General features: G+C 29.8%; 1 protein-coding gene across 3 annotated transcripts in view; it reads right to left on the minus strand.

Moving 5' to 3' along the window:
- Window positions 1-7,740: 7,740 nt before the first annotated feature.
- The window catches only part of LOC107452835 (uncharacterized), a 58,377-nt gene continuing 44,499 nt past the window's right edge, over window positions 7,741-21,618 (minus strand). For all 3 annotated transcript variants that reach the window (XM_016069457.4, XM_016069447.4, XM_016069466.4), the window contains exons 11-14: window positions 19,441-19,639; window positions 13,061-13,236; window positions 11,953-12,034; window positions 7,741-8,323 (exon numbers count right to left, since the gene is read on the minus strand). In XM_016069457.4, the coding sequence (XP_015924943.3) occupies window positions 8,130-8,323; window positions 11,953-12,034; window positions 13,061-13,236; window positions 19,441-19,639 (651 nt within the window). In that variant the 3' untranslated portion in view covers window positions 7,741-8,129. The remainder of the gene's footprint in view (window positions 8,324-11,952; window positions 12,035-13,060; window positions 13,237-19,440; window positions 19,640-21,618) is intronic.

The following is a 21,618-nucleotide window of genomic DNA, read 5'->3' on the forward strand; positions in this document are numbered from 1 at the left end:
AATATTTAAGTTTCCGATTCAGTAAGATTCAATTCAGATGATTAATAATTGGTTTTTTTCAGCATCTATAATTTTATGAGTTGCTGTATAAAATACAGTCGGACTTCTATTGAACGAACTTCCATTTCACGAATTTCTCTATTTTACGAATTTTTTCGAGGAGCATTTTCGAAATTTCTTCGTAAAATAACTTGAAAAATTCCAGAGTGAATTTATCCAACTTTTCTTTGCGATCCACCTCCCCCTATTTCCCAAAACATTTCAAACTTGTTAAAAGCATTTTACGAATGAAATGACCTTGAATTGTTTTTCGTAGCCACTTCACTTTTAGAAAAAGCAGTAAAATCTCTCTTTGTTTGCATTTCAAATGAAAAATTCAGTTCAAATGAACGGATTTTATCAGTAGCAATTAAACTTAAGAGCGCGTGTGGTAATGTATGTTTAAAATTATTCTTATAATAAATGCAGCTATAATTTTATGCATAAATTTAGTTTTTTTTTTTTAAGCTGAAAATGTATATAACATGATAGTGTAACACTGGATAATGTTTTGCTTTATTCTTGCTTTCCTTTCAGATTTTAAGATTTGTAAAATAAAGAGTAGATACTAGTTGATAAGATAAAAGTGCATTAATTGATGTTTTAATTGTCCAATGTTTATGAATTTAAAACCTGTTTTGTGTTGCTTTAGTATTTTAAAAGGTGATTTTGGATTTAATGAATTTTCCATTACGGACTTATTATTGGGATTTGGTGACTTCGTTAAATAGAGGTCCGATTGTATTTTTATTTACGAAAATCATTAATATTTCTATTTACGAGTTGATGCATAAAAATTTCTATTATAAGATGAAAAAGAATAATCATGCTTAATAAATAATATGCACAGTACAAAGTTAGTACAGTACAAAGTAAGTTTTTTTTTTCCATTCACATTCTTCATGAACAAATTTTAAGAATTACTCTTTTTGAAAAAGTAGCAGCATTGAAAAATTACGGCTAAAAGAGCATTCGATTTTGAGAGAACTTTTAAAAATAAAGGGCAAATAATATATTTCAAATGCACATACTTTTTTTTTGTTTTTAATTATGAAACATATTTAATAATTAATGCTTTCATTTTAGTTGTCCATCTTTAGTAATTTTTTTTTTATTTCATTCTAAGAAATCATAATATTTTTAACTAAAGTATCTTTTTAGCATATTTACATAAATAGACATTTAATTTTTGTTCTTAAATGTCTATTTGTGTAAAAATACGCTTAATTGTTACTACAATAGATGGCACCAAAAGATTCTTTAAACTTTTTTTACACTTTTTATTTTTAATAATTAGTGCTGCTATCTGTTAGAAAAATAGATCTGCTAGAAATTCAAAATGATTTCCATTCTCACTAGTGATTAAAATCCTTTTTCTCAACCTATAATTTGTTTTATAATTTCATTACATGATACAATTATGCAACTTTTGAATATTTCAATGATATAATTTTAAATTGATAGTTGCAGTTTAATTGTATAAGCAATCTGTGAAAACTGTTTAATTTATTTTTTTCATATCTAGCAAGTTTTAAAGTTGAATTTTTGATAGTTGACATTTTTGATTCAGTTAAAATGCTCAGAATTAATTAGAATGATTATTTTACATAATCATTCTAATTAAGTTTTTTTTTCTTTTTTTTAAAAAATTTGCGACAGTTCTTTTCTTTTCAAAGTAAAAAGATTGTAAGGAAGATTTTACGGAAAGCATTTAATTTACATGATTAAATATATTTTGCGCAAAAAATATTTTAGTATTTTCATACCTATTTATATTGTAATTAGCGTTGAACGGTTTATCAAATTCTGAATTTGTGTCTATCAATATTCAACTCCGCAGGCATCTCATTTTGAGCCCAACACAGAAAACAAAGAAACTTTTGAGTGATGCATTGAGACAAACCAGTCATCGTGGAGGAACTAATCCCCATTTGCCTTAAATTAAGAGGATAACCATAAGAAGCTCTTATAGTTAGCACGACAGGAAGGAGAAGATTCCAACCCATGATCTCTGAGGATGTCGGCACTGAGCGGGCGAGCCGGGAGTTGAATTTACACCAGCCAGCCACCGCTGGGACTAGAACCAGGCCCAGCTCATTTGATGGCGAACGCTCTATCTCCTGAGTCATCGCGGCTCACACTTATTCATAAATTTTTCTCTTTCAAGAAAAATACATTCATTCAAACGCTCTTCTAGCTTTTCGATGCCTTCCCCATTCGGACCCTCGGGACTAGAAATTTCTTGCTTCCTATCACTCTGGCTGTCCAATATATAACAGGCTTACCACGTTTTTTCTATGGAACCCTATTGTGAATTGGTTATATTATAATTTAATACCTGACCCAGCTTAAAAATTTAATTTTAAGGGGAGATATAAATTTCTTAATTTTCATGCTATTTTACAAACTATGAAATATATGCATACATATATTATATATAGTTATTTCTTCCGGTATGGTAACATAGTATGTTGTAATTTAATACCTTACCGAACATTGGCGGCGGTCAATTTTTAAAAATTATATTTAAGAAAAAAAAATTTTATTTATTTATTTTACAATATTGTATATAGATAACCAACAATTTTACATTATTGTAACTTTTCTGAGTGACTTTCTTTTATTAGATTAGTGGGGATTCTATGAAAGGTACCCCCAACATAGAATCGAGTTAACATGTCTTATATACTAGTGAATTGTATTTTTGTAGAGGTAGATACATTACAGTACTCCCCCACCAGAATTTTATCTGTCATAGAAATCGGTGGACGGATACCACTAGTTCATTCATTGCTGTTTCGTGAGAAGCCGGGAGAGCTGTATTAAGTTCACGGTCGTGGTCCTCCTATGTTGCCTTTAGCAGTCGAGTAATACGTTGTGTGTGATCGAGACTGAGTAGCAACAGCACGAGGAGTTGGGTAATGTCGCAGTCATAAGTCAACTGTTCATCGTGGACAATCCATCGCAGTAGGCGTGTTCAAATCGAAGTGGGAGTTTTTGTCAAGGTAGGCATGTTCACATCACGTCCGAAGGTCACCCATGTGGGGATGTATTTATCAACAATGTTAACCTTCATCTATGAAAAGGTACCCCAGCATAGAATCGTCATCATCTTCAATATTTATCTGGGCGCCTGGGGCCGTTAGCGGCCTTTTCCCCATTCGTCTTGAATTGTGATCTTTAGGGTGGTTCTTTCTGGTAATTGGAATGCAATTGAAGTAAAAGGAATTTAAATATTTAGAATTTTAAATAAAATTACGTCACTGCAAAAGTAAGCTGCCATCGGCCTGAGGTTTACGTCTTCTCTTCAGTTTTCGAAAGTAAAAATTTCGTTGAATCCTGTGGTGTCACAATTTATGGTTTTTTCAAAAAATCTGAAATTTAGCTTTGCAATATGATGATCTATGTTGAGGTCGCGATGTATATGTTTTTATTTCTGATAAACCATCTTGCTTTTGTTATTTTCCTGAGGATTTTGTTCTGGCATGTCTTGAGTTTTTTAAGGAGTGATGTGGGGATGTTGCACCAAGCTGGAGATGCATAAGTCAGGATGGGACGGATGTAGAGTAAGCGTCCATTTTGGGGTTCTGAAGACCAACATAGAATCGAGTTATCTTGTCTTACAACTAGTGAGTTGGAATTGTATTTTGTAGTGGTAGATATACACTACAGATTTATTCATTACAATGATTAAGAGCAAGACACATCCAATTAAAATAGAAACTTTTTTTGAGGTTCATCTGGCATAATGCTCGAGACAAAGTCGTATTTTAAATATAATTTAATCGAGCAATTTTCTCACATTTATTACGTGGGTCTGACCTAGAAAAGCGGGGGCACGAAGCTGTTAGGGGTTACCCTAAACCAAATTTCAATGTTGATGAATCGAGAAGAGTTTTTAGATTAAAGCAAATCACGATAGATTAGTAAATTTAAATTTTCGTTAACTCTTATTTCTAATATACAATATTTAAGGAAAAACACGAATAGAATATTTGTAACATTTAGGGCTCCCCCCTATGCCTTATTTTAAACCTCTGTTTTTTTTTAAATCAGGCACTGTGTTTATACAGGGTATCTGCTACATTTTAGATTTTCAAATCCATGGCTCATTCCAAGCATTTTTCATGACTTAACGAAGTCACTATTTTCTCCGAAAAAAACAACAATGAATTTAAAAAACAGAGTAAAGAAAGAATTGAAGCCATGAAATAGCTGAAAAAAAAATACAAAAGCTAATAATTTTTTTTTCTTTTTGTCTGCAGAATTATATTTTAAAGATACGACTTTTCTTGTTCATCGGAAAGGAAAGAAATACTCCTGATTTTTCTGTTCTCATTTCGGAATAAAAAATAAAAAAAACTCGCCAATGACTGGCTTGCTTCAGCTAGAATTTTAAATTGATACAATAAAAAATAATAAAAAAAATTCTGAAATCACAGAAGTTTACAGGATAATTCCTTCTAGTAATGATATTTTTTCTCTCATTTTTTGAAAGAACACGATAAAAACATTTTATGCTTTAATAAAATATTTCTGTGAGTGGGAATTTTGTTAGAAATTCAGATATTCGGAACACCAGGAAATTAAAAATTAGATTTTTCGGCGACCTAAAATCTTAATCCATGACTTTTTCTACAAAAAAAAAAAAACCCAGTTAAAATCATGACAAATTTTGTTCAATACCGAAATTCATGACTTTCCAGGTGCCCTGTTTATACCTTCGAGGGAGGGAGGCACTTATTTCTACATTATTTGTGATAAAAACGTTCAGTATTGATGCAGTTTTACTAAGTACCAAATTTACTCATAAAATAATTTGTACCTATATCAGAGATGCCAACTTGCTCCGGACAGCAAATATATATTTTTTAAAGTGGTAATTTATGAATTGTGATTCTTGGTTTAATAAATTTAATTTAGTAGATTTTTATCCACCACTATTTCTAAACTATTCATAGGCTTATATAATTCATCACTTTATAGTACTTATGTCATTCTATACCTTTTAAAAAGCAAGCAAAAATAGTCAAATATTTGCAAAATTTACTTTCTGGATATTTACCGTTTTTTTAAAAAATTATTTTGGTTTGTCTGGAGCAGTTGGCATCTTTGCTATATTAGTACATAGATAAAACTGCACAAATAACCCTATACTAGTAGAGCAAGTTACTAAAAATAATTAACCGTAATAATAGTACGGCAGTTTTTTTCTCTAGACGAATCAATTCTATTTCTCCATGAATTTTCTCATTCCCATTCTATTTTCTCCATCTATTTCTCCAGTTTACATACAAATTTCTCTTTTTTTTTTTTTAAAAAAAAGCAAAAAATTAACATAGTTTTTATTATACAAGGAACTAAAACAAAACACAAGTTTTCTTCATACGTAAAAAGTATTTATTTTATTATACCAAGTTATCTCGGGCAAATGAAAAAATAAATAAATAATTGTATGATAATTTTTAAAGCGAGGGAGAAGTGAAGCGATACTCTATGTAAATTCAGCAACCATCGTATTATATACAATCGCACAAAACACGTATGCAGTCCCACAATGCAACAGCAAAACCACAGCTGATCCAATTTTTGGGGTTACGACTTCTTATGTTCAACTTAGTAATTTTGAACCCAATCCAGAAGACAAGGGAAGTCCTGGATCAAGTATTGGGGGAAATTTTGCCTTCGTGGAGGACTTTTTGATGGAACTAACCCGCATTTGCGTTACATGGAGAGGAAGACCACGAGAACCTCCCAAGGTTAGCCTGACGCCAAAGTGACTCTAACCCTTGATTCGTCAACCACTGAGGATTTTTCACGTCAGCACCGTGGTCGGTGCAAACCGGATTCGTATCGACCAGCCATTGGTGAGATTCGAACCCGGTTCACCTCATTGGAAGGCCCTGAGACATCACGGCTCATGTAAAACAATTGGTGCTTTCATACGCTATGACTAACGGAAATGTTGAATGAATTGTGAATAGGCTGAACAATGAGAAAAGCACACTTTTGTGTAACACATATCGAAAATTAAGCACTTTTTAAATACACCCAATGAAAAAAGCACTTTTAAAAAACGAAAAAAATAAGCACCTTTAAAAACGCTACGCACCATGCTGCATAGAGCAATTTTTGTTTCTCCGAATGTTTACGTTTGACACATTATTTTCAAAACTTTTTTAAAAAAAAATACAAAAATTAATTTTAAAAAAGTTATAACTTTAAAAAGTGTCAAGACTAAAATTTTTAAAAAACAATCCTTTAAATGATCGTGGTTGCCATTCAAATCTGGAAAAAAAATTTCCCTGTACATATCATACGCACTATATTAAGAGGAAACAACGACTGTGCTGTTGTGTGAGCTACAGTGGGCTAACTATATTTACCAGTTTCAATTGCTGGAAAAACAGCTGAACATACTTAAAATAGTGCTATAGTACAGAGGGGGCCAACTTGCGGCTCTTTGAAGGATTATTTGTGGCTCTCGATAAACGTCCCGAGTTCCCTTTTCATTTTTGTGCTACAGTATGGAACCGATTATCCGGAACGATCGGGACCATCGCTGTTCCGGATAACTGATTTTTCCGGTTTTCTGAATCGCTACAAGAAGCCGTTTTTTTTATTGTTAAACACAACTAAAAAAAAATTATTGGGAAATAATCTTAAAAAGAAGAAAAAACGATGAAGTAATACACTAATGATTATTTTCAAAATGATGGTAATCTTTCAAAAAAGAAAGAAAAATCCTAAAATCTTATGAGGAAAAAAAATATTGTTTTAAAAATTGCGTGATAGTTTATTAATTTTCGCTCCGGTTTTTTGGTTTCCGGATAACGGGTCCTGTACTGTATTATATTTTTAAAAAATATTATCATTCCGTATGTGCTTCAAAATGTCTTTTAAATTATTAACAGCAAATATGAAAGACTAAGTGCAACGCAGTTACAAATTTCATACTTACAATGTACTTATGTGAATCATTTAATTCCACTTTAAAATTCGTGAAATCCGAACACCGATCAGCATTTACTAACCAGCATCTTAAAGAATTACCGAGAAGTGCTGTCACCCATTATTCACCAAATTTTAAAGAATTATCAAGAGAAGTAAAATAAATGTGTTTAATTTTTAAATTCAATACACATATTTTGTACTTTTATTTATATGTTTTCAATAAATATAATTTCTGTAAAAATTTCTTTTTTGAATACCTTTTAAATACGTATTAGATTGCGGCTAGAAAAAAATTTCAAATAATGGCTTGACTATCAAGGAGCTTGGTCACCCCTGCTATAGTATATGAAATAGTTTAGAATAGCTGAAATATCATGGTTAAATATCCCATAGATTACACTTTGAGTGGTCACCATATTTTATAAGACAAAATTAAGAAACAAAACTCCCCGTATTTTCCCGGTTTGAAACGAAAAAATTCCCAGTTATTTTAGGTGATTTTTAAATACCCTGTATTCTCCAGGTTTTCCCTGTGGATTGGCAACCCTAAAGATATTACAATAAATCACATCTTGTCATGCATCACTCCATGCCTACAGGAATAATATCAGACATTTGCTATCTCGTGATCAAAAATAGGGGACATAAAGTATTTTTTTATGGCTGTTTGCAATATGGGGAGGGAACTTGTTTGTTGGCAAGGAAAAGCAAGAAGTGAAGCCATTACAGAAAATCAAAACAACCACATTTATAGTGAAAAAATTTATTTGTATTCACTCATACTTACAGTCCAATATTAAATTTAAAAAATAATATTAAATAAAAAAAAAATCAAATTCTAACAAAGATTCTGACAAAACACTCATTTTACTTTTTTTCTTTTTAAAAAATTTGCTAAGAAATAACATTTCTTATAAATAAAAGAAGTTTTTCCAATTTTAATTAACAATTGTAAATAATTGCAAATAGACAAAAATAGGCATAGGACTATTTTACACTGTTTGTCCATCATGATAAGTGAAATAATAAAATGCTTTAAATGCACCTGAAATTGAAAAAATAAAGTGCAAAAAAGAGTTTCGTTTATGACTGATGAGAGAACTCTTCACATATATACATTTTAATTTAAAAAACAACTAAGGAACTTTCAACATAGTCTGTTCTTCGTCGTCAAAACTTTCAAAAATAGAATTCTGTGGGTTTTCCTCTTCACAAGAGGGTGAGGACGAGTCGACGGAAGCGTCCAATTTCAATTTTTTGTGCTTTGAATGTATAGGCGAACTTAGAGTTCTTTTTTGGTTTTCTTTGGTGCACCCATCAGGTGTATCATCTGAAAACAGAATAATTTTAACATTCAGTTTAAAAATAACACTTCAAGAAGTTAAATACTAAATGAATAACTAACTATAGTTCAAAGATAAACCTTTTCCCACAATCAGTGGCGTAGTTTTATTGTATGTTTGGAGGGGGTTACGCCTTCTGACATGCATATATACACACCTGCCAATTTCTACAGTTGATGAAAAAGATTTTTTAATAATTAAACTAATTAAAAATTTAAGAGCTAAGTAAGCTAACAAATAGATCATATTTACATATTTTTTAATTATTGACTTGCGTGGTAGATTGAAATGCTTTTAAAAAAAAAAACTTTAAATTGAAGATTTAATACGTCAAACATCTATTATGTTGCAACTACTAAGAAGTTCTTTTCTCGACAGTTTGCAGCTCTCCATATATGTGTGTGTTTTAATTATTATTATTATAATAAATAAAACACACACAATAAATTAAACATAATATACTGTTTAATTTATTTAATTAATATATAATGTTTAAATTACGAAAAAAATGAATGATGAAAATTTTATATGTCTACATCTTAATCACTGTTACCTGTGGCAGAATTTTTTTTGATCTATCTGTGACTCTCTAGCACTAATATCTTTCTGCAAGATTTCAAATACTAACAAACATATATGTTACCAATTTAAAACAACAAATAAGCTGTGATTATAAAAAAAATAAATAAATAAATAAATAAATTTTTTAATTGAACATGTAATAATTTTTTATTCTAATAGTATGGGTGATATTCTCACATTTTGTTGAGGAGAAAATGCACTTAGTACTTATTTCTTCACGTTTTGTAAATAATCATCACAATAAAAAAAAGATCGTAATAAACAATATCGTATAAAAAATATCGGATTTAAAAACTACGGAGAAATTAATAGTAATAACTTCCAAAAATTGGATAGAATTATTACCTTAAAAAATAAATACTCAAATGCAGGATTCAAATTTTCCATATTGTTTGAAATATATCGAGATGTTTAAAAAACACGTGAAACATTACGTTGATTTACAATACTATCAGTGTAAATTGAGAGCGTCAAAAAGTGATTATCTAAATGTATGATTTGAATATTACATTTCTGTAAAAAAGAAAAGCAAAAAATTTCAGTTTTCAAAAGAAAATCTTTCTGCAAGAACTCTATAAAGTTCTGCGACAATGTTGCCGTGTCGCTGCAATTCTGCCACGAGGCTGAATAGTTATAATATATCAAATGATCTTTAAGTATAAATAGTACCATGTTATTTGAAAAGGCAGTAGACGGTTTCAATAGTTTTGGCAATATTTTTTTAAATACATATTATGAAACATGGTTATATTAGTAATTATGATACACGATTGAAACAGTTATGTAGCACTTCTAATACTATGTGTCTCAAATGACAGAAAAGAAACAGGTTTATAACAATTTTAGCCAGATTTCAATAGTTCAGGCACTTTTCGGAGGATTTTTGTCGAATATTAAAAATGATTCTTACAAAGTATCTGAATAGAAAACTTTTATTCTCAAAATGACTGAATTTTCATTTTCAAATGTATGATTAATTTTATAAAACAGTAAAATATTTGATTAAGTGGTCAGCAGCCTTAAAGCTTTTACAATTTTTGAGCTGAAAATCACGTCACTGGAAAAAAAAAACTTATATAAGTTTAAAAATATAAATACCATTCAATTAATCATCATTGGTATCAATAATAGTTTGGAGATATTTCATATTTTTCCTAACATATTACACCATTTCGCCATTAGTTTTGCATTTCTGTCTATAACTTATTTTCTTAAATTCAATTCCAGTTGATTTTAAGTTATTTAGTTTTATAGAAACACATTTCAAAAGCATAATTTTATACAAAATAAATATGTGGTTCAAGATTAATTATTATGCATTTAGTTTACCAGACATAACTACTAAAAATAAAATATTAAAGAATGCACATTAAACTCTTTTTTTTTGCAAAATAGAGCTATAAGCTAGTAAACACCACCGATCAATTCAATTATGAAATCCAATCAAAAAGCCCCTTTGGCAGAATCACGACGACATTGTCTCAGAATGTTACCGAGTTCTTGCAGAAAGATCTTTCTTTTGGGAAGAAAAAATTTTGGTTTTCTTTTCTGCAGAAATGTAAATTTGAATTGCACATATAAATAATCACTTTTTGTCATGTTCAATTTTAGTATTACAATTGTATTTCCGGCAGTGATGGATTTTAACGTGGCATTTAATTATCCAGATATATTGCAGGCGATATGGGAATTTTGAATTGTGTATTCGAATATCTACTTATTAAGGCAATGATTCCATCGCTTTTTTGGAAATTATTACTTTTGATTTTCATATAGTTATTAAATTCTGATATTATTTATAACAACAATCAAATCTTGAAACAAACGAGCATTTGAGTAACTTATTTGAAGAACCCAATTCATGTGATTTTGTCATCCATCTGTTTTTTGGTATTTACTGCTATGGATTTCATGATGATTTTTAATTATTTTTTTAATGTGATAATGATTTACAAAATGCAATAAAGGAAATAATTAGCGTAATTTCTCTTCAACTAAATGCCAGAATATCACCCATAATATTAGAATAAAAAATATTACATATTCAATAAAAATAATTTTTTAAACACAGAGTTTTTATTACTTTAAATTAGTAACATACACATTTGTTATTATTACAAGTATCTTGCAGTAAGATTCTGCCACAGGGCGAGAAGCATGGATGACTCAACAACTGATGGGAAGAACGGATAAATAGCGGTTTTGCGCTGCAAGTTAAAAAACATTTTCTATCCATCGGGTTGGAAGTAAAAAAGAGCCTCTTCTAATCCTAGACAATTGTAGGGCTTACAAAGAGCCTGAAATAATGGAAAGGGCAAACATTTCTGTCGTTTTTGCTACTCAATTGCACCTCCATTTTGCAGCCTATGACATGTTAAATCCCTCAAATGCAAGTATAAGACTGAATTTTGAAAGTTGATGCTGACTGTTTTAAATGGAGGACAGATTTCACAAGAGAGTATAGTGATGTATGAAGAGTATAGTGATGATTAAGAAGAGTATAGTGATGTATTTTTCTTATATAATTTCCATTCAACCTGACGTTCATGGATATGCGTGCACAAAAGCGAGGCGAAATCTTCGACACTGTCTCGACAGCCGCTGACCCGAGAACCACCCATTCTTTTCTGTCATACGTTTGATGGTTGGCCGATAATTGGAGAAGGAAACTGAGAACTTATCACATTTTGTGTAGTGTGATAAGATTTTTTTTTCACAGTCAATAAAGAATTGTTCAATTTCATAGTCTAGTCAAAAATTAAGATTAAAATTTTTTTTTTTGTCTGATTGTTAATTTTGCCCTGATTACCTAAGTCAAATTTTGGAGGTTTGTGGGTCATAAAATCATTTAAGTATCACTTTCAAAGAGATGATAAAGGAGCAAATATAAATTATGAAGAATTTCTAACTGTTATAACACAAATTGAGGTAGTGTTAAATTTGCGACCACTTTGTCTTTCAAAGCAGATGATTACTTAATAACCATAATTATATAATCCATAACACTTTAAATTCTAAACATCAAATAACTTACCAGATTCACTGTTTATAGCATCAGGAGATTTTTGGTCTGTATCCAACTTATCCTTTACTAGAGAATTACATGAAATATTTTCCTAATAACAATAAATATATAACATTAAAATGAAAGATAGAAACTTCTTTATGATAAAAGAAACAGCATGATGACAAACATGCAACCATTTTATGTATCAGAAGCGAATCGAGAAGCCCTTCATATTAAAGGTGACACATATTGTTCACCTTTGAAGATATCATAAGCACTTATTTTTATAACACATCATTTTTTAAAAAAAAAAACTAGCTGTATAATAATAGTGTAATAGTAAAATAATAATATAATAGTAAATAAATAATATAACAGTAAATAAGAATTTAGCTAAAAAATTGCAAACATTTTGAGTCAAAATATGTATTTACAGTCACTGGCCAAATTATTAGACTTACTATAAGATTCTATGTAAAATTATAATTATCAGGTGATACTATACAGTTTTATTGTTTTTACGCGAATGAAAGCACCTTGCACTTGTTTATGTTCGTGCATCAGTTGGGGTTAACATTGTAATGCAATACGTTAAAAATAAATACAAATAGGAAGTATATAAAAAATCATATGAATCTTACTCATGACATATATGTTTAAATATAAAAGTATTGCCTATAAACTCATGCCAATCATGTCATTATTAAAAAAACTAGTACGGCTAAAAATTAGATCCAATTATTATAATATACTAATATAATCCCTGATATAATAATTATTCCATATTTATATAATAATCGTCCCATTTAACCCACTTATACACCAACGTAAACAAGTGCAGACCTGTTAAAGCCGTGTGAAAACAATAAAGCCGTAACATATCACCTGATAATTAAGATTTTACATAGAATCTTATAATGAGTCTAATAATTTGTCTGGGGACTGAATGTGAAAAAAAATATATGGTAATAAAAATACAGCTCGACAAAATTTCCCAAAAACATAGAAGTTAGAAGAAGAAAAAAAAAAAAAGATTTTCTTTAAATATTTTTGTCCTCAGTTATGAAAAAAAAAGTGGTAATAAAAATTTCAATCTAAAAGCAATAGTGCAGTATTTAAGAAGTAAAGAACATACTTGATATTTTTTTAATTGTTTACAAACTTGTTCTTTAGAAGCTGGAATGATGATGGGTACTGGTATTGGCACAGGAAATGGAACGGGACACGGTACAGGCCTCGAAAACATATGCAATGGAGTTGGTACGTAAACTGGTATTGGGACTGGAAGAATGATAGGCCTTGGACTGTCATCTAGAAAAATTATTTTAATATACTTTAGAATAGTATTTTGTTTGTAATGAGGAAGTAATGTAAAATAGGGAAGTGGTTTTTCAGAAACATTGAAGTGAATATTACATAGTTCAGGAGAAAACAGCAGTGTAGGTCCAACTGCTGGACAGAAAGTGTTAGTAGCTCAGGGTGCATAGCAAAATCTTTCAACAAAAAATAAGCAACTTTAAGGTACTTTTTAAGCACTCAAAAATATTTTCAAGCACTATATAAATTTGACAAAATGCAGAATAATTTTCAAAGACATTACATGATCATGATAAAATAACTAGTTCCCGACAAAGAACTCTTTTTTTAAAATTATATTAGCCATTATAAAATTATCGAGAGATTCCTTGGTTCTATATCAGAGGGTGGAAAATGAAGTCTGAAATTGAGAATATCTTGCAAAATGCAGCAGAGTTGCACATGAGAGAGCAATAATCTTACCAAAACCAACTCATGCGGGGACTCACAAGTATTACATCAAACGATTAGAACTTTCATAGGCTACCGACCGACGGTGAGCCGAAATGGAGTGTGGTTAAATTAATTGTCAAAATGTTGCATAGAACAATGTGAAAAGCAAGTTTTTGCATAATGCATGGCAAGAATAGATATGGTAAAAAAAAATCCAGTTTTCGAAAATGGAAAATTAAGCACTTTTTAAAAACACCCAATGAAAAAAGCACCTTTAAGGGCTATTAAAAAACAAATATCGAAAACGAGCACCTTTAAGCACTTTTTAGAAAAGCTACGCACCATGAAATGATGCTTTGCTACTAGAAAAATTCAGAGCAAACACCATGAAAATTTGATAGCCAAACATACCAGACTATTAAGGCTGCATAAAAATTTTATTTCAATTTAGACACAGAATCCAAATTTTTTTAATCAGTTATGTCATATTTTAATACATATAGGTGCCATAGTTGAAATTAAGAAAAAAATAACAAAAACAAATTTGTATGGAAAAAAACAGACTTCTAAGTACCTCAAAAATACATTAATTTATTTAAAATATACATTTATTCATTTTCCTAGTCTTTAGGGTATTGCAGATAACCCCGTGTCAGAATTGTGGCGACACGCAGGGCTCGAAAAACCACTCGTCCTCGGCGGTCAAATATTCCCCGCGGACAACAAATGTTTCGAAGCCGACGTCCACGGACAACCGTTTTCCCGTTAATGTTTGTTATAAATTTTAAATTTTTGTTATCTTACAAGAGTCTAGAGCAGTGATTCTCAACCACTGTGCCGCGGCACTTTTGTGTGCCGCCAAATTCTTAAAATGTGCCGCCAAATATTAGAAATGATACAGTAAAAATTATAATGCTTTTTTAATTACGAGTAAAGTTTAAATTAAAGAAAAGTGTATATTATAATTTTTCCACGCTTCAACCGCGGGAACATCTTTGTCAGCGATTGTCTTGTCTCTGACAATCTTAAAATAAGAAGGAAGTGTTTAAATTGTCGTTGACAATTTTAAAAAATGTTGAAATAAGTAGGAAATTTAATGATCATTAAAATTATTAATTATCAAAGGAAAGCAAAGCTAAATATTAACTTTCAAACTTAAATAAAGGCTAATCATTAAAGTAAGCTATGCAATTAAAAGTTATAAAAAAAAACTAACAAAAAATAAGCTAACAATTAATAATCAGCAAAAACACTAGTTGACAAGAATTAATAATCAGCAAAAAAACTAGCTATAGAAAACAAGCGAACAATTAATAACTAGCAAAAACATAAATAACTGTTATTAACTAATAAAATATTAGTCGAAAGAAATAATTAATCCCTTAATAAATGTGCTTTTGTAGTACTTTATTTCACATTCAAAATTATTATCACAAACTATTTAACACAGTGTATTATAGTTAAGTAAATAACTTTGAAACTAATTTTTTTCATTGTGTGCCGTTAAATTTCGAAATCGTTAAAAGTGTGCCGTCACAAAAAAAAGGTTGAGAATCACTGGTCTAGAGCCTCACTTCTAAAATGACCCTCTAATCTAGAAATCTCGTTAACTCCTATGTCAGACCAAATGCTCACGTAATCGGTAAACAAAAGAAAAGTTGCTCTGTGCATGTGCACAGGGGTGGATTAAGCGTACGCGGGGCCCTAGGCCATTCAAATTTTTGGGGCCCTTAAATTAAATTTTTTCACCTATATTTTTTATTTATTCAAATATAAAAGTATTTATATATCTTTTCATTTAAGAAAGCACATTTAAAATTAAAATAAATTAAATTTTACTTTATTTTTATAAATTAGAACTAAAAAATAATCATGACATTTTGAAAAATCATTGTTTTTCTTAATTTATTTTCAAAAAATTCATTTTAAGGGGGCCTAATGGGTAACCTGCATGTGCATTTGGACTTCAAACGAAGAAATTAACAATTCTGGTTTTAAACAAGAAACGTTGAACATCTAACCTAAATGGAAAACCCCTTTCTGTGCAGAAACCTCTGTAAATCATTGGCTTGATTGTGGAACTGGCAAACGTCATATTCCATTCATTTAAAAAACGCAGTACCCTCAGATAAATTGACATTCCAGATAACTTGACCTTTGTCACTTAAATTATTTCATAAAAGAAATATTAGGTTACTATTAGTAACCTAGTATTTCTTTTATTACTATATAATGTAATTCTAGTAACTACTAATTCATTGTGCATTTTATATAAACGTTTGCAATAAATAAGAGAAAATTATATTTTTACTTATTTAGAAGCTACGGGTTAGTTTCACAGGAGGACGGGTAAAATTTTGGACTTTTTTTCGAGCCATGGCGACACGGCAACATTGTCGCTGAACGCTACCGAGTTATTGCAGAGAAAGATTTTTCTTTTGGGAAGACAAAAATTCTTTTTATATTCAAAAGATGGCTTTCTCGAGCATCGGCTAAAAAAAAGTTTTCATGATTTTTCTATTCTCATTTGAGAATAATGAAAACTAAAGAATAATGAAGTAAAAAATTTGGTTTTCTTTTCTGCAGAAATTTTCATTCTACTTTTTTTTTTAATGCAGTTATTACTATTGATTTTCACATAGCTTTTAAAATCTGATATTTTTAATACAATATTATTTATTGCAAAAACTGAATCTTAGAATGAAAACAAGCTTTTAGTAACCCCTTTTGGAAGAGTCCGATTCGCGTGATTTCGCAGTCGATCTTTTTTTATCGATAGCTATTACTACCAGGGGTCTGTCTAGGTTCTTTTTGAAGGGTACCTATTTTGTGAAAATTTAGACATAATTTGCAAAATTTAAAAGTTATATTAAAAACTCAACACAAAAATATAGTAAAATAAGAAAATATTTTCAAAAATAATTAAATATTTTTCGAAAATATGTTAAAAGTATTTTGTGAAATTCCTAAAATTGAATTTGTGAAAGTACCGCTAAACGGCAGTAAATTTGCCCTGGACAGAACCCTGTATATATCAGGGGTCTGTCTAGGTTTTTCTGAAAGGTACCTATTTTGTGAAAATTTAGAAATAATTTGTGAAAAATTATGTAAAAAAATCAACACAAAAACATGGTAAAAATATAGATTTATCGTTTCTTAAGGGATACAAAAATAAAATTTTAAGAAAAAGTATTTTGTGAAATTATCGTTTTTCCTAAAGTTCAATTTGTGAAACTACCCTTTTACCTAAAATTGAATTTGTGAACGTACCGCTAAACGGTAGTAAATTCGGCCTGGGCAGACTTCGGATTTCACAATTTTTTAAATTATTCTTTTAATGTGATGATGACTTACAAAATGAGAAAAAGGAAATAATTAGTGTGTTTTTCCAAAACAAAATATCACCTATAATATTAGAATAAAAAATATATATTGAACTTTATTTATTTTAATCCGAATAGTTATTTTTCTTCTTGAAGTTGATGTTTTTGTTACTTGTATATTTGTTATTTTGAAAAGTATCTTGCAGAATGATCTTAGTATTAAAGAGATATGGCGCAGAAAGTCCGAAAAAATTCTGCTACAAGAGCAGATAATTTCCCAGACATTTCTCTGATTTCTTTCAAATTGATAAAATTTTAGAAATTTTCTATTCTATAATAGTAAAAATTTACATAATAGTTAAATTTATTAGTAATCTGACAGTAAAATGTATTTAAGAGAAAATTACACATGCAAAATAGTGGAAATTTTTCATTTCAGTTTTTATCTGGACAATGTTAAAAATAAAACAACTTATGAGTGAAATTATAAATTGTAGCATAGCTCAAACGCGCGCTAATCACTGAGGCCGGCAGTCTCCCTGTCTAGGGCCGGAGTGTTTTTTGCTGTTAAGCCTAAATCCATGAAATTACCGAAATATCAATGTGTCGTTGAATAATGTTCTGTAGAGTATTTAAATGGCATATGCTTTATAGATATTTTACACATTTTATTTTCATTATGTACATACCATTTAATAACTTTTAACATTATATATCTGGAAACTAAATATACGACTAAAAATTCTTTTTTTCGTATGAAAAATTTGAAAACACTAACATTCCACAAGAAACTGGACCGCAAATCGAAATACCCAACGTTGTAGCGAAGAAAAAAAATCCCTGCTTACAGTAAACAAATACCACGTGCGAATTTAAAGAGCCGTCATAAACCATACCATTCATAAACATTCCTTTCTCCTTCCCCCTAAAAACCATGCGTATGTGAGTCATACTACTCCATTTTGAGTAGAAGGTCAAATCTAAATGCATCTGAAACCATATGGACATACAATGCCATCTTCTGGCAAAAATTATATTTTTTAAAACATTCCAGGACACTGGCACTGATGGGGGTGAGGGCCGGGGTTGAACGAGAAAATGCTCTTGCACGCCTGCGTGTCGGCCGGGAAGTGAGTGTGTTTCTTGCTGGCACGTACAGGTGACAGTCAGCGTGAAAGGGTAAGAGAAGTCCATTTTGTTTTAATTAGATTTTTAATGAAAAGAATCTAAATAAAAACATTTTTTTATTTTTATTAAAGATAAAATTAAAAAGTTCTTAAATGCAACTTTTAGCAGACACAAGAAAATAAAAGAAAAAGTCTGAAAAATCTATCAACTGTAATCATGATGGAATTGTAACAAGCTGTTAAGCTTTACATATATATATCATGATTCTATATAATCATGATATATATATGTAAAATTTGGAATGTATATATATGCTAAAATTTGGAAGAATCTTATTCTTACCTTTGAAAGCATATTATGTAAAAATTAAAAGTTTAGATAGAAAAAAAAAGCCGTAGAGCAGCTATTAAATATTTTTTATTTAATTTATTTTAATGATAAAGACATCAGAATTAATTATTCGAATCAGAATATTATGTATAATTTGTTTTAAGTTGTTGTTAATTTGCGTCGCACTAGAGCTGCACAATGGGCTATTGGCGACGGTCTGGGAAACATCCTGGAGGATGATCCGAAGACATGCCATCACAATTTTGATCCTCTGCGGAGGGGATGGCACCCCCGCTTCGGTAGCCCGACGACCCTGGGATTAAAAAAAAAACTACTGCTAAATAGTGAATCACTTGTTTTAAGGATAAGTGATTCATTATTTAGCAGTAGTTTTTTTTAAATCACATACTTCATTTTTCCTTTGCATTTATTCATTTATATTATTTTTCTTCTTTTAAAATCAGATTACTGAAATGTTTTACTAGATATAAAAAGTTAAATTTACAAAACAATATAAAAAGTTAAATTTACAAAGAAATACATGGAAGATATGTATAATTAAATTTTCTTAGAATAATAGTGTGTTAGTAAGAAAGTTTAAATTGAATAACACACAAGAGCTACAGTTAAAAATAATGACATAACTTAGACAGTAAAACTGATCATATAAACCCTATATAAAAGAAAAAAAGCCTTTTAAATTTACAAAGTTAACCTCTTCTTAAGCTACAATGAAAAATTCAAATTGCATACACCCGATCTCGACCATTATGAATCCATACATTTCTGAGTAATTTTGAATAGTTTTCATACATTCTGTAAACTGTGATCGAATAATTTTGGCAGTGAGGTCATTTTTTTCCAAAAAATTGTAAGTTATATAAAAAAAAAAAATAGTTAGAAAGTAATAAAAAAAGGAACACCTGTAGCATACAAAGAAATTATAATAAATAACTTAAATTTTATTTCTTTGAATAGGTTGTACCTGTTTGCACGGCCTTGTGGCAAGCAGAACTTTTGGTGTTTATTGCTTTGGTTTGCATAATGGGCTTACACCAAACAGTTTTATTTTTAACTGACTTAGGAGCAGGCGGTTGAATGATGACTTCCCTCATGACTTGTGAACCTTGTGAGTTGGGCTGCACAACCGGAACAGATGGAGATGTCACAGTAGAAACCTGAGTCTGTAAATACATTTTTCAGTGATTATTAAAATTAAGTTTTGAATAATAATAAAATCAGATAAAAATGTAATATACACTAATAAAAAAATAGAAGTGCAATAAAACTTTTGTTTATTATCATAGAGTTTATTGGATGAAGCATTTAGTTTAATATTTATTACCAAATACAGTCAAACCTTCAAGGGACCGGAATTTCGTTTAACTCTAACCAAGACTTCACTATCCGCAATCAATTTCAATTAATGGTCACAAACTCCCCTCTTTTATTACACATTATTTAAATAAATGACTCACAAAATGACTGATAAATAATACATAGTAACAAATTTTATGACTCTTCACCTTGCGTGCAAAAAAATAAATAGTAATCTTTAGCTGACGAACAATCATCAGCATCAAATGTGGAAACACTTCCCGTCTCTCAGATAATTTTTCCTGAATTTATGTTTCTCCGTTTTTTAAACCTGTCTGAATACCACATAAAAGAGCTCATAATTCGAGCACATAAAAGTAAGCCTCACCCAATCGCTTAGCAAATTCATTGGCTTTGACTCGAAGCATATGTTCAGATACTGGATTGCGACTTCTTTGAATGTTGAACCAATTCAATAATGCTAATCAATAATGAAGCAAACAAGACATTCATGCTATAGATGGTTTTAAAAATCGGTACATGTTATTTATTTTGAAGTAGAAATTTTCAAAATCATCATAAAAAAAATGAAAATGACACTATATCCACAAAAAATAGCATGTTATTTTTTGTGGCTATAGTGAACCAAAGGCATGGGAGCGAACATTTCGTTCACTATAAACCATTTTCACTAAAGCGGGGTTTGACTGTATATGAAATATTTTTGTACCTTGAAATAAAATGATGGTAGATTTAAATATTACTATTCAAATTTTTTTTTCCCTATTTATCATTAAATATGACTTACATTGCATTTAATAAAGACTTAATCTTTAGATAAACTATCCCTAATTGAGTACAAATAACTCAACTAGAAAATGGCTTTTTAAGTAATGTAAATAAAATTTTTTTTATTGTTGTTACTTAGTTTCAAGAAAGAGAATACATTTGATTTCTTTACTGTCCACTTATAACAAGAACTTTTTCAAACAATACGTCATAGTCTAACTGCACAGTTATTTAAGCGCAGTGATGTGCAGAAACAAGACAACCTGACAGCCATTTATTTTAAACTAAGTTATATAGACAAATATTTACATATGATTGTTAAGAGAAGAAAAAACACATGTGTGCTGAAGCAAAGAGTTTCTCTTGGAAACTACAACATGACAAAAATTAAACAAGTTAGCACACATCAGATTGATGCAGGAAAACAATAATATACAGGGTATCTGCTACATTTTAGATTTTCAAATTCATGACTTTCCACGATTAATTCCGAGAACTTTTCACGACTCAACGAAGTTACTATTTTCTCCAGACAAAAACAGAAGAATAAATTTAAAAAGCATTCATTGAAATGATAGGTATCACCAAAACTGTTCTATTTATAGATTTAAAATTTAAAAAACAGAGTAAAGAAAGAGTTAAAGCAATAAAATAAGTGAAAAAAACACAAAAGCAAATAATTTTTTTTCTTTATTTTTCCTGATAAATTTTATTATAAAGGTACTTTTCTTGTTCATCAGAAAGGAAAATATACTCCTGATTCTTCTGTTCTCATTTCGGAATTAAAAAAAACTTTCCAATGACTGGTTTGCTTCAGATAGAATTTAAAATTGATAAAGTAAAAAATAAATAACAAAAATTCTGAAATCACAGAAGTTTAAAAGATAATTTGCTCTAGAAATGATTTATTTTCTTTCATTTTTTGACAGAACACCATAATTTTTTAAGATTTTTATAAAAGCATTTTATGTTTCAATAAAATAGGACTATGAGTGGGGATTTTGTTACAAATTTAGATATTCGGAACACCATTAAATTGCAGGGGGGGGGGGGAATC

The sequence above is a fragment of the Parasteatoda tepidariorum genome, chromosome 1 (genome assembly GCF_982258835.1).
Source record: "Parasteatoda tepidariorum strain Cologne lab strain chromosome 1, Ptep-v5.0, whole genome shotgun sequence".
Taxonomy (NCBI): Eukaryota; Metazoa; Arthropoda; class Arachnida; order Araneae; family Theridiidae; genus Parasteatoda; species Parasteatoda tepidariorum.